At 40.1% G+C, this 14,847-nt stretch overlaps 2 protein-coding genes across 2 annotated transcripts in view; one reads left to right on the forward strand and one right to left on the reverse strand.

Moving 5' to 3' along the window:
- Nucleotides 1-320: 320 nt before the first annotated feature.
- Nucleotides 321-13,669, reverse strand: LOC122944217 (2-lysophosphatidate phosphatase PLPPR4-like). The gene is made up of 4 exons (XM_044302441.1): nt 13,605-13,669; nt 12,308-12,365; nt 4,406-4,579; nt 321-1,664 (listed from the first exon to the last, which is right to left on the reverse strand). The coding sequence occupies exons 1-4, from the start codon at nt 13,667-13,669 to the stop codon at nt 321-323; spliced, it is 1,641 nt and encodes a 546-aa protein (XP_044158376.1).
- The window catches only part of LOC122944218 (collagen alpha-1(VII) chain-like), a 76,151-nt gene continuing 74,971 nt past the window's right edge, over nt 13,668-14,847 (forward strand). Inside the window, exon 1 of the mRNA XM_044302442.1 lies at nt 13,668-13,824. Within this exon, the coding sequence (XP_044158377.1) occupies nt 13,668-13,824 (157 nt within the window). The remainder of the gene's footprint in view (nt 13,825-14,847) is intronic.

A 14,847-nucleotide genomic window follows, 5' to 3' on the forward strand; every position in this document is an offset into this window, starting at 1 on the left:
TAAAATAAGTGTCGTTATTCCTTTCCTTCTCTTTTCCTACCAATATGGATTTGCTTTTTCGTACATGTAACTGATTGTATGATGCTTTTATTCCTTCGCATTGGTTAAATTTATTTGCATTGTGCTTTTCTTTTGTCCTATTATGCACAAGTTTTTTATACTCTATTGTTCATGTCAGTATTCTTTATCCACACACCACCTGACCATTTGTAATTTTGGCACATGTAATATCGTTTTCTGCTTTATCTCCTAACTAATAAGAGCACAAGCTTTATCAAAGTAGAATACACTCTAGAAAAAAAGTGGAAACTTTTGTTTTCTCATTCTTTGTATGTGCGTGTTGGTGATGTTCCTTTGTAGAAGATGTTTCGGGTGCTTTCTGGGCTGTTACTCCTCTCAGGAATTAAAATGATGTTTCCTTTTCTTCTTAGAGTAGAGTCACGACTTGATGATATGGATACAGTCTCTGAGCCAATTTCGCTCCCTTCTACAGGTGTCACCCGTATTGTGGTTATTCCATGAAGAAGGTGGTCATTATCAATGTTGCTCCTCTTCCTTTCAGTGGTGCCAAAAGTGTCTTTTAATGACTCACAACTTTCAGAGTCCCTGTTGAGGTCATTCAGTTCATAAGCTTGACGCAAAGTTCCTTTCTCGGGAGCTTTCCATTTCCATGATCCGCTTCCTTCACCCTCTAAGGGCATTTGAATAATTGGCCTATTATTTTCAGGATGGGCTTCAATCCGGACAATATTTGTTGGTTCATGTTCTGTCAAGGCTTTGTACCTGATTGATCCAGTACAACTGACAGTACTACCTTCTGAGCTTTTTGGGCTACCTTGAAGCATTCCTTGCTGTTTTGACATAGCTATGACTTGCATAATCCTTGGCTGACTATTGCTACGACAAGCAACACTTTTCTCTGCCACCTTCAGCCACTTTGATCTGGCAGAACTACATTTGGGAGATGTAGTCATGATATTTTCATGGGTTTCTTCGGGAATGTGTACTAGTTGAGAGGAGCCAGGGCGTGATTGTATAGAAACTCTAGGTCCACCAGGAATACCTGTATTATTGCATCCTGGTACACTGCCGGTTTGTAATTTAAGATATGGATTTCCTGATCCTATATGGTCTCCATTAACACCGACCCTCACAGGCTCAGAGCTTGATCTCATTTCTATTATTCTTTGAGGCGAGAGTCCAGTTTCGGTTTCAATGACCTGCAAAGAAAGTTTACGACTTTCATTTTTAGTCTTCCATTGAGATAACAGTTGTTTAGAACGAGCAGAGTCCATTGATGCATGGATAGTTGCATTTCTCCTTGCTGGATCTTCAAATGATGGGGTATGGACTCTGGGTAAAGTATTGCTAAAAGTGACCATGTTCTCCTTGCCCATGGGACTTCTAGGGGTTATAACTTCTACATCAGTACTTGCTCTTTTAATGTTTGTCAAAGAGCCTGTTTCACGGTTATTTCTATTTAAGATACTTTCAGAAGGATGTGAAGAAATACCATCAATGCTACTGCCATTTTTCCCTGGTAGTATCCTGCTTGTGTCTTGACTAAGGTCTGTTAATGACCTTAATGGTTCCCTTAGCGGAGGAGGAGGCTTCTGTGGAATATTGTCTTCACTGGGTTGAAAGTTTCCAACAGCATAAAGACCCTGGAACATTAAACATTGACACAATAAGAAAACTGCTATTATCTTAAAGAAACAAGACATAGAGAGAATAATGCAACTGCTTGTAATATAAAAAGACACATAAGAACTAAAAAATGTTAGAATAACACTCCACTTGGCTTATGAAAGAAAAAAGTAATCTATATCAAACTATGATAAGGGTTGACTTGATTTATTATAGGGGTTGTCTCAACATCAGATATATTTTTTAAAGCAGCTCTGTCACCCGGATCAATTATATCCTACCAGGCTCTATGTATATAGACTGGTAGGGTTGATGACACTGATTAAAACAATACCTGTCTTATGTCTGTTGGTGGTATGGTTGCAGAGAAAAATGAACATTTGAAATTATGCAAATTAACTATTGGAGCACCAGGAGGCAGGCTTATGCGGTTCAAGCACCGCTCCAGTGACCCCCTAGACTTGTTTGCTTTGTTGACTTAAAAGGGACCTTTCTCAGTTCTCTAGACATGTCTGTTTTAGTAAATACTAGTACTGTATTCGCATTGAAGCACGACTCCACCACCCCTGATGCTTCATAATGATGCCCCTCTGCTTTTCATTATGCCCCCTTCCTTTAGATTGAGAGCGCTAGACTACACTTGTGTCCAAAACTGCGCATGCGCGCATCTAGGTTTTCACCCCAACCAGTGAGGATGTTGTGCGCATGCGCCATTCTGGATAGGAGTGCTGTTTAGCACTGTGGAACTAAAGGCTGGGAGAAATTATAAAAAGTAGAGGGCTGTCGCTAGAGCGGTGCTTCAATGGGAATACAGTACTAGTATTGACTAAAACAGACATGTCTACAGAAATGAGAAAGGTCCCTTTTAAGTCAACAAAACAAATAAGTAAAAAAAAAAAAAAAACAAGAGGTCTAAACAACTTTTGCTACAAATTTTTTTTATTTTCTTAAAGGATTTCCTAGGTGAAAACTGGTCCTAAAAAAGAATAAAAATACTGAATGACTTAAGAATGAACTTGTTTAAAATACAGTAAATACAGTAAATATGTATCGCCACTTGATATATTGTAATGCCTACACAGAAAACCTCATTCACAAAACTTGTACATATAAAATGATGTATTCTCCATACAAGATCATTTCACTGGAAGTCTGTTTTATTATTTGATATCCTAATCTTATAAAAAAAAATTAAGTCTTTTTTCTTTTTATATGCCGTCAGCTGCCTACTAATATATACTATGCCAATGTGGGCTAAAGCACAAAGATAAATAAAACAATAAACATAAATTATATAAAAGTAAAATATAAATATATTGACAAGATTTATAGATATGCAGATGCAGCAATTGTTAACTTGACATTTAACGAATTAAGTAGTAACTGTACTTCCACACAATTTTGCAATAGTATAAGTGACTATAAGAAATGTTGTAAAATATCTAATAAAAGAAAAATGGTTTTCTCCTATCAACTGTTTTCCTCTCCATTTCTGCTTCCTATAATAGCATCCATTGTGAATTCTCTGCTAAATCCGTCTTGAGATGGGGCAGCTCACAGAGCTATCAGGTTACAGATGTCAATGGTGGTTTATGGTAAGGGGAGGGGGTGGACAGTAGAGACACACACAGACAAAGAGACTGCACCAGCTAAATAGACAGTTTCTATCTTTGCTCAAATGTTTTTTTCACATCAATAGAGGTCCATACTCTATAATGTCTTATATGGTTCTTCTCAGTTAGCAAGAGAAAGCTAGGTAGCAGATTCTTCTCTACTTTTTGTGTGCACAATATGGGAGATAGTTTCCACCCACAAGCTCTGGTAGAACAGCAAACTATAGATACAGCATGCACACTGGAAAATTGGTAAAAATACCAGACACAAGTCATATATTGGTATTCGACATGAATACACAGTGTAGTATTGATTCGTGCAAAATGTGTTGAAAGGGTAGCTACGATTTAAATGTTGTTCCATGTAAAATCCCTTCAAATGACAAGGAGGCACTGCCTCGATCTGGTGAAGAAAAAGTTCTGTCTCCAGAAGCGTCAAGGCTTCTTTACTGGGAGAACTGTAAATCTGAGGAATAGTCTACCTCTGGACGTGGTCACAACAGGAACAGTGGGCAGTTTTAAAAAGAGCTTAGATGAATTAAACATTATTCTGAGCAATGTGTAGAAGTCTAGGTCCCACTCCCCTTTTTCTAAAATTCACACCCTCACCTATCCCTTGGTTGAACTTGATGGATTTACTGTATGTCTTTTTCTACTGTATTAACTATGTAACCATGTAACACTTTGGGGAGGAATTATCATGATGGGACTTTTCCAAGTCACTTTTGCTTTGACTTTGAGTTTGCAAAAAGTGCACCAAATTTATCAAAAGTCATTCGATGTTTGTTCAGTATGATGCATCTGTAAACCTAACATTTTTGTCTATAAATGCTACTCCAGTTTTTCTACACCACTCACCCTTCACCACTGGAGTGATTTTGTGACCTTTTTGCAACTATATAAAAAAGTTGCAATGATAAATCTGTCAGGAAACTAATTATCATGCTGAACTATGACCACTTTTAAGCCATTAGGTGGTGTTAAAAAGTTCTAATTTTGGTGCAAATGGCACTTTATGACAACATTTGGGACTTTTCCACACCAGAAAACTGGCTTCCAAACTTAATACCTTCCCTAGCCTGTGTCCAGCTAAGGAATGCTACATCTGTTCATGTTAAAATAGGTATGCCATTGTTTTTGCTTACCAGATAGATAGCTATTCCTCCACCTAGGAGAAAGCCGCTGTAAACATCTATTGGATGATTCTTGTACTGAGTAATACGAGTAAGTCCACATATAATCCCACAAATGATAAAAGAGAACACAAGCAATGGCTTCAGCAGTTTAGAGGAATCTGTAAGTGTTGCATTGAAATACATCTGTAGAGTAAAGAAAATAATTGCATTATAATTGTGAATTTGTACAGCAGGATTTACATCACTCTGTTTCTCTATATGGATAAACCCTATGGAATACCCTACTTAGATTCCTACCACAAATGGGCTGAATTCTGGAAGAGATTTTCTTTGCCGGCCACTGGTCAAGGTAATCTTTCAGCAGACTGAAATACAATTCCTATCCCATACAGTAAAAGTCACTGCTTCTATGACTGCTGTCTTCTAGGGAACCCCTGACCAGGGCTGTAGGCAGACTTAAACTGGCCTACTAGTGTCCCACATGATTGTTCAATGGCCCATGACTTTGACATGATAGATTGCCACAAATAACCTATTGGACCTTACTAAAGATATGTTCTGCATGCACAATGCCCATTCAGTATCTATGGACTGCTGAAGACAGCTGAGTATAGCGCTCCTATAGACTTTAAATGGACTGGCAGCATGCATGCTCGACCATTGCACCACAGACTATCATGGCAGATAGGACCCTATGAATAGGTGATAAGTGTTAATCATGGTACAACCTCTTTAAATGTGAAAACATTTACTGTACATATATGTTCAAAAGGATTGCCTCTGATAGACCCAAGAAAGCTCAGTCTCACAATAGATCCACAGATTACTAGTTGAGAAACTTTGGACTAATGACTTGCCAGTTTTTGGCAAATTGTATAATCTTTGGGCTGTAAACCTGGCAAACAGATCTGTGCATCTCTGTTCCCAACTATTGACTCTCTGTCTCCCCTGAAATGCAGAAATATAGTTTAGACTAGTACATCAAAGTAATGTAGCTGCCTACTTTTGGATTGAGCACTCCCATCCATCTGCCAAGGGCTTTTAACCAGAGTATAAATATAGCTGGTACCTACACAACCCTGAATTTTTCAGGCTTAGTTGTGTCCAGCAGAGGCTATTCTGTTAGTGTTAGGTACCCATCGGCAAAAGCCACCTTGATGTTGGTAGATGGTAGATGTTTGATAAAAAAATGTGCTCAAAGAGCTTCCATTTTTCATGTACAGTGGAGGAAATAATTATTTGACCCCTCACTGATTTTGTAAGTTTGTCCAATGACAAAGAAATGAAAAGTCTCAGAACAGTATCATTTCAATGGTAGGTTTATTGTAACAGTGGCAGATAGCACATCAAAAGTAAAATCGAAAAAATAACTTTAAATAAAAGATAGCAACTGATTTGCATTTCATTGAGTGAAATAAGTATTTGAACCCCTACCAACCATTAAGAGTTCTGGCTCCCACAGAGTGGTTAGACACTTCTACTCAATTAGTCACCCTCATTAAGGACACCTGTCTTAACTAGTCACCTGTATAAAAGACACCTGTCCACAGAATCAATCAATCAAGCAGACTCCAAACTCTCCAACATGGGAAAGACCAAAGAGCTGTCCAAGGATGTCAGAGACAAAATTGTAGACCTGCACAAGGCTGGAATGGGCTACAAAACCATTAGCAAGAAGCTGGGAGAGAAGGTGACAACTGTTGGTGCGATTGTTCGAAAATGGAAGGAGCACAAAATGACCATCAATCGACCTCGCTCTGGGGCTCCACGCAAGATCTCACCTCGTGGGGTGTCAATGGTTCTGAGAAAGGTGAAAAAGCATCCTAGAACTACACGGGAGGAGTTAGTTAATGACCTCAAATTAGCAGGGACCACAGTCACCAAGAAAACCATTGGAAACACATTACACCGCAATGGATTAAAATCCTGCAGGGCTCGCAAGGTCCCCCTGCTCAGGAAGGCACATGTGCAGGCCCGTCTGAAGTTTGCCAATGAACACCTGAATGATTCAGAGAGTGACTGGGAGAAGGTGCTGTGGTCTGATGAGACCAAAATAGAGCTCTTTGGCATTAACTCAACTCGCTGTGTTTGGAGGAAGAAAAATGCTGCCTATGACCCCCAAAACACCGTCCCCACCGTCAAGCATGGGGGTGGAAACATTTTGCTTTGGGGGTGTTTTTCTGCTAAGGGCACAGGACAACTTATTCGCATAAACGGGAAAATGGACGGAGCCATGTATCGTGAAATCCTGAGCGACAACCTCCTTCCCTCTGCCAGGAAACTGAAAATGGGTCGTGGATGGGTGTTCCAGCACGACAATGACCCAAAACATACAGCAAAGGCAACAAAGGAGTGGCTCAAGAAGAAGCACATTAAGGTCATGGAGTGGCCTAGTCAGTCTCCGGACCTTAATCCAATCGAAAACCTATGGAGGGAGCTCATGCTCAGAGTTGCACAGAGACAGCCTCGAAACCTTAGGGATTTAGAGATGATCTGCAAAGAGGAGTGGACCAACATTCCTCCTAAAATGTGCGCAAACTTGGTCATCAATTACAAGAAACGTTTGACCTCTGTGCTTGCAAACAAGGGTTTTTCCACCAAGTATTAAGTCTTTTTTTGTTAGAGGGTTCAAATACTTATTTCACTCAATGAAATGCAAATCAGTTGCTATCTTTTATTTAAAGTTATTTTTTCGATTTTCCTTTTGATGTGCTGTCTGCCACTGTTACAATAAACCTACCATTGAAATGATACTGTTCTGAGACTTTTCATTTCTTTGTCATTGGACAAACTTACAAAATCAGTGAGGGGTCAAATAATTATTTCCTCCACTGTATAGTAAGTATAGTAATGATGCAATTCAGAATAATCTCTAAACCCTAGTTCCATTGTTTGTATGAATAACAGTGTGCTGCCATATACTGTTTCTTCTCTGTCCCCTGAAATACAGTTTGTACTTTACTATATGTAAAAGAGATGATTATAACGAAAACTGCATTCAAATTTTTAAGTGGTTGTGACAATACGAGGGCCTAAAGGAGGCAACTCTTCCCACAACAAATAACAGAAAACACTTTTGGATACAAAAGTTTTAGGCAAAATGCTGCAAAGTAAGAATGCTTTCAAAAATAGAAGGAGTTATCGAATAATTCATAATGATGACTTATCCTCTGGAAAGGTAATCATTATCACATTGGCAGAGGTCTGAGTCCTGGAAAAAATATCACCAATATTATTTTTTGGCAATAGTGTCCAGGCGTATTTATGCATATTAATGAAACTGGATCAGTGGCTACACCAAACTGAGAAACCTCTGGATAGGTGCTCTACCCAGCGACTCACCTCTGTGTCGCAAAAAGAAATAGATTATTGTAATTTACTATAATCTATTTATGCATATTGTATGCCATGTGAAGGTGATGGTTATGGCTGAGGCTGTATTGTTCAGCAGCAACAGCTTCCATGGAAATGACTAGTGCAGTGAATTCAATATAGGAATATATACAATCTAGTAAGTCATATGTCTCAGCAGTTTTTAAGCCTTGGCTCCAGTACACTGTGAGTTAATGTGTGGGAGTGCGCAAAATATGAAGAATTAATTGATAGTTAGAAGGTTTGGCTGCTGGTTCTCCTGTTTCAGCTGTTCTATCTGTAGGAGGGAAAAAGATGTATTTCCAACACAGTTAAAAGCTTGTCATCATGTCAATCAATGTCTGATTTTGTATTGCTTCTAAAGTTCTCTGAGTATTTCACATGCAAAGTATGCTGTTTTACAGAACCATCATAACAGGTTTAGAATGACTTCCAAATGACTTGGGCGATCTGTAAAACATTCACATTGTGTATTTATTGTATATAAAATCTGCATATACATACATACAGTAGATAGATAGACGCTTGACAAAGGCCTCATTGTGCTGGGCTGAAACGTTGCCTTGGGAATAAACGGGTCCTCACTAGGGATGAGCTAACCCGTGGAAGTTTGGATTCGGCCGAACTTCAGGTCAAAGTTCGGGTTCGGGACCCGAACTTCACCCCGAACCCGGATCCCCATAAAAGTCAATGGGGACCCGAACTCTTTTCTTAAGACAGAATGCTAAATAAAATGGCCATTGAGGGATTAAAAATAATAACTCAACTCTAGTCCTCACCCATTCATCATACTTGGAGCGCTGCCTCGTCTTTTGTTATTATATTCATCAGTGGAAGTCATGCCAGTCATCCCTGAGGATTTTGCACCCAACCGTCTTATCTCTAACTGTGCTCATGTTTTCTTCTGTTATTAGATAGTGTAAGGGATCGCTGTACTGGGGGGCCATTCTCGCAAGAATCGTCCTTAGGACACCAGGTTTCAGGTCCAAACAGTGCATTTATTGTGCCTCAGCAAACCAAACATAAATAATACAAAATAAACACCTGCCCGGCTGGGCTCTAACTAAACATGAAGTTCCTGACTCGCCTAAGTCACAGTTCACACCCTGTGAACCCATGCGGCTTTGTCAGCCAATGTCCCACGGCCTCCTGGCTGTACAGAGTCCAGTATGCCCACTTTCTCCAGTTCAGTGTTTATGGTGGGAGATTGGGGCTTAGTAGTCCGCCTGACTATAGCCCTGCGACCCTCCCAGGCATCGCTTCGTCACCCAACTCCAGGCTATTTCCCAGCCTTGTGGTCCCACAGCCTTGCCCAGCTGAGACCACAGAGACAGAGCCTCCAGGCCTCTGTCCACAGGTAACACACTCCCCCCTTGCTGACACCCTGGGAGGTGCTTTGTGCCAGCCTGATTACTATCAGCTGGTCTCTCCTGTGGTGGAATAGGGATGTGGACCGAACTATCCACCCTTTCCTTGCCTCTACCTTGCGTGAGACCTGTCACTGTCTCACAATAGATAGATAGATATATAGATAGAGTAAAACCACTTTTGCACAGCAGATTATCAGGAAAATTGTCAGGAATGAACCTTCCTTCCCAGTAAAGGTCCCTTGTAAGGGTATGGCCACATAATCAGGTTTCCTGATACAATTTTGGACTCAGGAGTGGTTCATAAAAGTAGAGAAAAGAGGATAGATACTATGTTATGCCTGCACTGCTGCCCCTACATGCAGACATGGATGCTGGGCTCCTTTACTTCCTCCTGCTGTTGCACGCCTTGCTGATAAGCGCAGGCAGAAGGTAGCTTAACTGTTGTATATGCCCCGTGCCAGTGCTTCCTTATACTTGATGGCATGGGTGCAGCTACAGTAGTAGTCTTACGCTCTAGTGTAGGAGGGAAACCCCACACTGAACATAGGAGGGAAAGGGGAAAGGAAATAAGGCCTAAAAACTAGGGAAGGCAGGTGGACACCTCCTTTTGAAAACCCTAATCAAAGCCCTGACTGAGTACCAGTATGAACAGACCCCAGAGGTAGGTGAGGTCATACACAGGAATACCTAAAGTCCTATCTAACCCTAAAGGACCCTGGTACTAATGACAGTAATGAGACATCCTGTTCCTCCAAAAGGAAGGATGAACGAGAGTCTCTCTAAGGCCTAATACAAAACAACAAGGAAATGCAACACACAGAAAAGCCAAAGTACAAGGGGAAAGGTAACACTTAACTTCCAAGAAGCTATAGCAGCACCAGGAACTCAGCCGAGATCCAAACACCAGCTATCCACAGGTCCAACTGAAGCTATAAACCGCACAGCATTGTGGGAGAAACAACTATAAATAGGGAAAGTTAAATGAACACAATAGCAACACCCGGAGGTTAAAGGTGTAGCCAGTATCAGAAACAACACAGACGCCTATTGAACCACAAGGTAAACATGTCAAATCAAACCACATGTTGCCAGTCTCAAAGATCTCCTGCCACTCACTGTCGCGGGACGTCCGTATGTCTTGGTATGTCCGTGATACTCTGGCATCTTTCTTCCAGCTCTGAGCGGACCTTGCGCTCTGGCTCAGAGTCTTGTACTGTTTGTAAGGGCATGGGCAGGTGTGTCTCTCCTCCTTTTGTTAGGCAGCATGCACACACCCTCTATCTTCCTAAGCCTATGGCTGGTCTGCAATTTTTATTTAAAGATGTATTGTTTAACTAGAAGGCACCTGAGCAATAAGGTTCCTAGCTAGTCTGAGCTAAGTTTTTCTGCTGTTTCTTGTCATTCTGTGTGCTGGACTTTGGATTACGGTTTACAGACTTTGCCTGATTGCCGCCTGCTCTGACTTCTGCTTTTGTACCCTGACTATGCTTTCATCTGATTAGCCTCTGGCCTCCCAGTATCCCCTAGATGTATTGTGTCACCTGGGGGTCAGTCATACTCGGGTCCCGATTCCCTTGTGTTCCAGTTCCCCTCTGAAATAGCACCTGGTAGACCCTTCAGGAAAGTCTCTCCTCACCATCAGATGTATTATGTGAAGAATGAGGGGTGTGCTCAGACATCGCCCTCAGAGGAAGTTGGTCATGTGGGACAGCAAACTTCTCATTTTTGTTTCTTAATACACTCTTGGTTTTGGTTTCCAAAACTGCCTCACAAAATCTGACCATGTGGCCGTACCCTGAATGCGCCACTGGTCATTCAATGAACAAGCAAACACTTGGTTATCAGGTGAAAGCATTGTTGTTGTAGCACTCAAATCATTGTCTATGGCCAGCAGAATGTCCTATGTAATCTGTACGAGGACACATGATCACAGTAGGCATCGCTCAGCTCCATAGAGAGGAGATGATGTCTGCATATCAATGGAGCTATCATCAAAGTTGAGCAAGGAATTATCAGGAATTGTTTGCTCCCGATAATTGCTTTGTCAGTCAGCCTGTTTAAAGAACTTAATCCTTTTCTTGATCCATCATGAGAGGACTCATTCATGGCTACAGTTCCTGCCTGGAGCCATAAGACTGCTATATACTCCATAGATGTATTGCAGCTCCACATATAAGTCTTATATTTAGTGACAAGAACAGGATCAGATCTTGTGTGGTTGGATCAGCAAATACTTTCTCAGAATATGGTATTCTTTTCTTTCTGTAAAAGAACAGGATCTGATCCCAAAGTGGGTTTTAGTCTATACGACTCTTGATTAGAGTCATACTACTTCTGTATGCACTGAGCCAAAAAGTACTCAATAATGGACATAATAAATATCAGCTTAATTTTCTTCCAGTTTTTCAAAGTATATTAAATACATCAAATCATGTCCCGGAGAATCAGATTTTCTGCTCTTTCACATTGATCTATATTTAATTTACCATTTAAAAAGTTTATTCTCTTTGCTGTTCTAAATGTAGTCAAATCAGTCAGGTTATTCTGGGGTTTAGATTTTAAAACCGTATCTAGGGATGGACTTAAGATATTATCAATGACCCTCAATGATATATATGTCAAAAAATTTAGGAAAACGGGAAAGGTGCTTCCTGTAATACGATCTGGCAAGAAGAACGTTCTTGCTAAGTCAATTAGGTTCTAACCGCATGTAGAAACCTCTCATGTGTAGTAGAAGCAACTGTCAAGTCTACTTTCCCAGGCTCCTCAGCAGAGGAGGCTGTTTGGAATCACCATAAGGTACAAGAAGAAAAGACATACACCACATTCGGCACTGTCAGTTCCAAGGATGACCAAATTCGTGGATCCAATTCACAGGTTCATGAAAAGGTCTCTTTGATCTAAAGAAGGGATCGACTGCCCAAAATGCATCATGAGACCATTTACTTGTATTTTCAATGTCTATTTTTATTTTATTTTAATAAATTCAGACTTTGTTTTTCATGAACACATGGCTTAGATCCACTAATTTGGTCATTCTTGGAGTCGACAATACCAAATGTGGTGTACTTTTCTTCTTTTGCCCTATGATGAACAAGGCAGGGTAGTATTAATATGGGCAGTATAATTGCATTTTGGGCTTAAATTAGCAAAAAGAAAATCTACTTACAGAAATGTAAACAGCTGCAAATGCTGCCAGGGTGGCGTGTTGAGAAGGGAATGATTTCCTGCCAAAAAAAGACAAGCAAAATTATAGTGTATTTGTAAAAGTTCCTTTAGAGACATAACTAATTACGCTTCAAGAAGAAAGCCTTAATTAGTTTACATTGGTTTCTGAATTTGGTAACATATTATAGATTTTCAAACTAACATGGTTTAACCTTAAAGGTTCCATTTATGTAAATGACTTGCCGAGCACTGTAAAAATACCAGGTTTCAATTACCGTAACTTATTAGGAGGGCATTGGTTAATTAACCCTTCTATCGAATCAATGTGTCTTATGATTAGGTTGCATTATTTTTGCTGTGAGGTGGGGTGGACTGTTATATTAGAGATACTCAATGTGCCAAGAATTTTGTGGAAAAGGAAAATGTTTACATTGTAAAAGTATTAAAACGCAAAACTTCTGAGTAAAGATAAGAGAATTCCTTGCTATTAGTTGCGGGTCCGATTCAGTCGAATTGGTCATCAGAATCGATTTAGGTTCAAATAAACTTAATTTGGATCAAAAGTGGCCCTATTGCCATGAAAAGTCATATATACCATTCTCAGGTCTCCTAGGACTGTATCCAACACCTTTCAAGCTCTTTAGCATCAAGTCAGTATTGGTAATGTCAAAGTGATAGCGACATTCAGTACATGCACTGTTAACCGTATATGCAACATACATTACAGTATATGCAGATTTTTCTTAAATTAATAACTGGTCCTAAATTTTTTTTTTATGAGGTAGATGCCTTTATCGTTGTCTTTTGATCTGTAAAATGGTGGCCATCATTTTGATTGATTCATCCAAATGAATCGCAATGATTCGTTTGAGTCAGATTTTTTTTTTTGGTTAACAAATTCGATTTGTGTAAAACGTATTCACTCATTTCTACTTAGGATTTCACAGGGATGGCTACTTTGCAGTCAGGTACAACGTATGTATAAAATAACTCTCTCTCTTATACCTCAGATTAGAAAAACATAGATGCTTTCTTCCCGAAAAAATCACCACTCTTGTGTATGATGTGTCTGTTGTGGCAGCTCATCCCCTTTCTAGTAAATTGGGCTATGCTGCAATACCAGACACAGCCCATGGACAGGTGCTTTTTCAGGAAAAAGTAAGCCTTTTTCAACATTCAAATTATTTAAATACAGAGCATATGGCTATAACACACTGGGGCAATTCTAATGGAATTGGTCAGATTGGGGCAATAGTAATACAAATCACTAGATGAATTAAAATGCTCAGGGGGTCTACGTGTAACTCTGCAAAGATGTAACTCTGTAACATCTTTGCTGAATTTGCGGCTTCACAGAAATCATGCCGTTGCACGAAGATCATGCAGCTGGAGGACAGGGGAGTCAGCTGTTTGAAACAGACCGCCTAGAGAAAATGATCCCTGTATACAGAGCACACAGTAGCACAGTGAATACGGATCAGGAGGTGGCCATGATGCTTTCTGCTCCCATTCTGAAGAGTATATGATCACCAGGTGCAGGGAAGTGTATAGGTGCCTGGATCTTAGCAGACCGAGATCAGCTTTGCAGTGAATCTCCAGAGGCTGTATTTCTTCTGTAACCTTCAGCAAAATCAATTCCAACTAAGAAACCATTTCTTTTTTTCATTAAAAGACTTATTTTATATTTTGCCTTGAAAGCAAATAGCAATAGGATGCTTACAAACATAGAAGTCAAGAAAGAGAACAGCGCATGCAATAAACATTCATTCATCCACACCGATGCACACACACCTGGACCAATATATATTTATTAATATCAGTTTTCACTATAGACTGATATGCAAAGAGATATCTCCCACGGATAGGGAACCATCTCACTAATGCCACCTTCTGGCAGTGGTTTCCTATGAGTCAACGTCTGATTTTTTTAACAAGCCTTGGAACATGACAGGGGAAAATAGTCAAGCAAAATATTCATCTGTAGACAGCTGTGACCCTCAGCTTAGGCAAGGTGCTTCCTCTCCTTAAAGAGAAAAGCTATGTATGGAGACGTATTGGCAATGCTCCATGGGAAAAAAATATGCAATGAGGTATCTTCAAGGAAAAGAACCATCTTGCTACCTAAAAAAGTCAGCCTTTGACTCATAGGGAACCACTTCTAGAAGGTAGCGCTAGTGAGATGGTTCTCTTTCCTTGAGCAATGCCATTTACATTTTTTTTCCCATGGAGCATTGCTAATAGTTCTCCACACATAGCTGTTCTCTTTAAGGAGATCAAGCATCCTGCCTAAGCATAGATCGAAAAAATTATGTACATACTGTATCTGTATCTTCCAGCGCAATCCATCTAGACCACAATTCATGAAACTTATAAGGGCATACCATATAGAGGAACAAAATGTCATATAGTGTAATGGGAGCTGAACTGCAGTATGCCAGCCCCGCCACTACATGGTGGACAGAGCTTTCTGCTTTAAATACTTAGTTGCCAATGCTAGCATCTACCAAAAACAGCTAGCTAATCAGTGGAGGTGTGGGATGT

Source organism: Bufo gargarizans, chromosome 7 (genome assembly GCF_014858855.1).
Source record: "Bufo gargarizans isolate SCDJY-AF-19 chromosome 7, ASM1485885v1, whole genome shotgun sequence".
Taxonomy (NCBI): domain Eukaryota; kingdom Metazoa; phylum Chordata; class Amphibia; order Anura; family Bufonidae; genus Bufo; species Bufo gargarizans.

What these genes read in the sequence shown, in the direction of transcription:
- LOC122944217 (XM_044302441.1), bottom strand. Translation starts at nt 13,669, where the DNA reads ATGATTTCTGTGAAGCCGCAAATTCAGCAAAGATGTTACAGAGTTACA. An exon ending in ACATCTTTGCAGAGTTACAC is followed by an intron (nt 12,366 to 13,604) that starts GTAGACCCCCTG and finishes TTTTTTTGGCAG; the next exon opens with GAAATCATTCCCTTCTCAAC. An exon ending in TTGCAGCTGTTTACATTTCT is followed by an intron (nt 4,580 to 12,307) that starts GTAAGTAGATTT and finishes TTTACTCTACAG; the next exon opens with ATGTATTTCAATGCAACACT.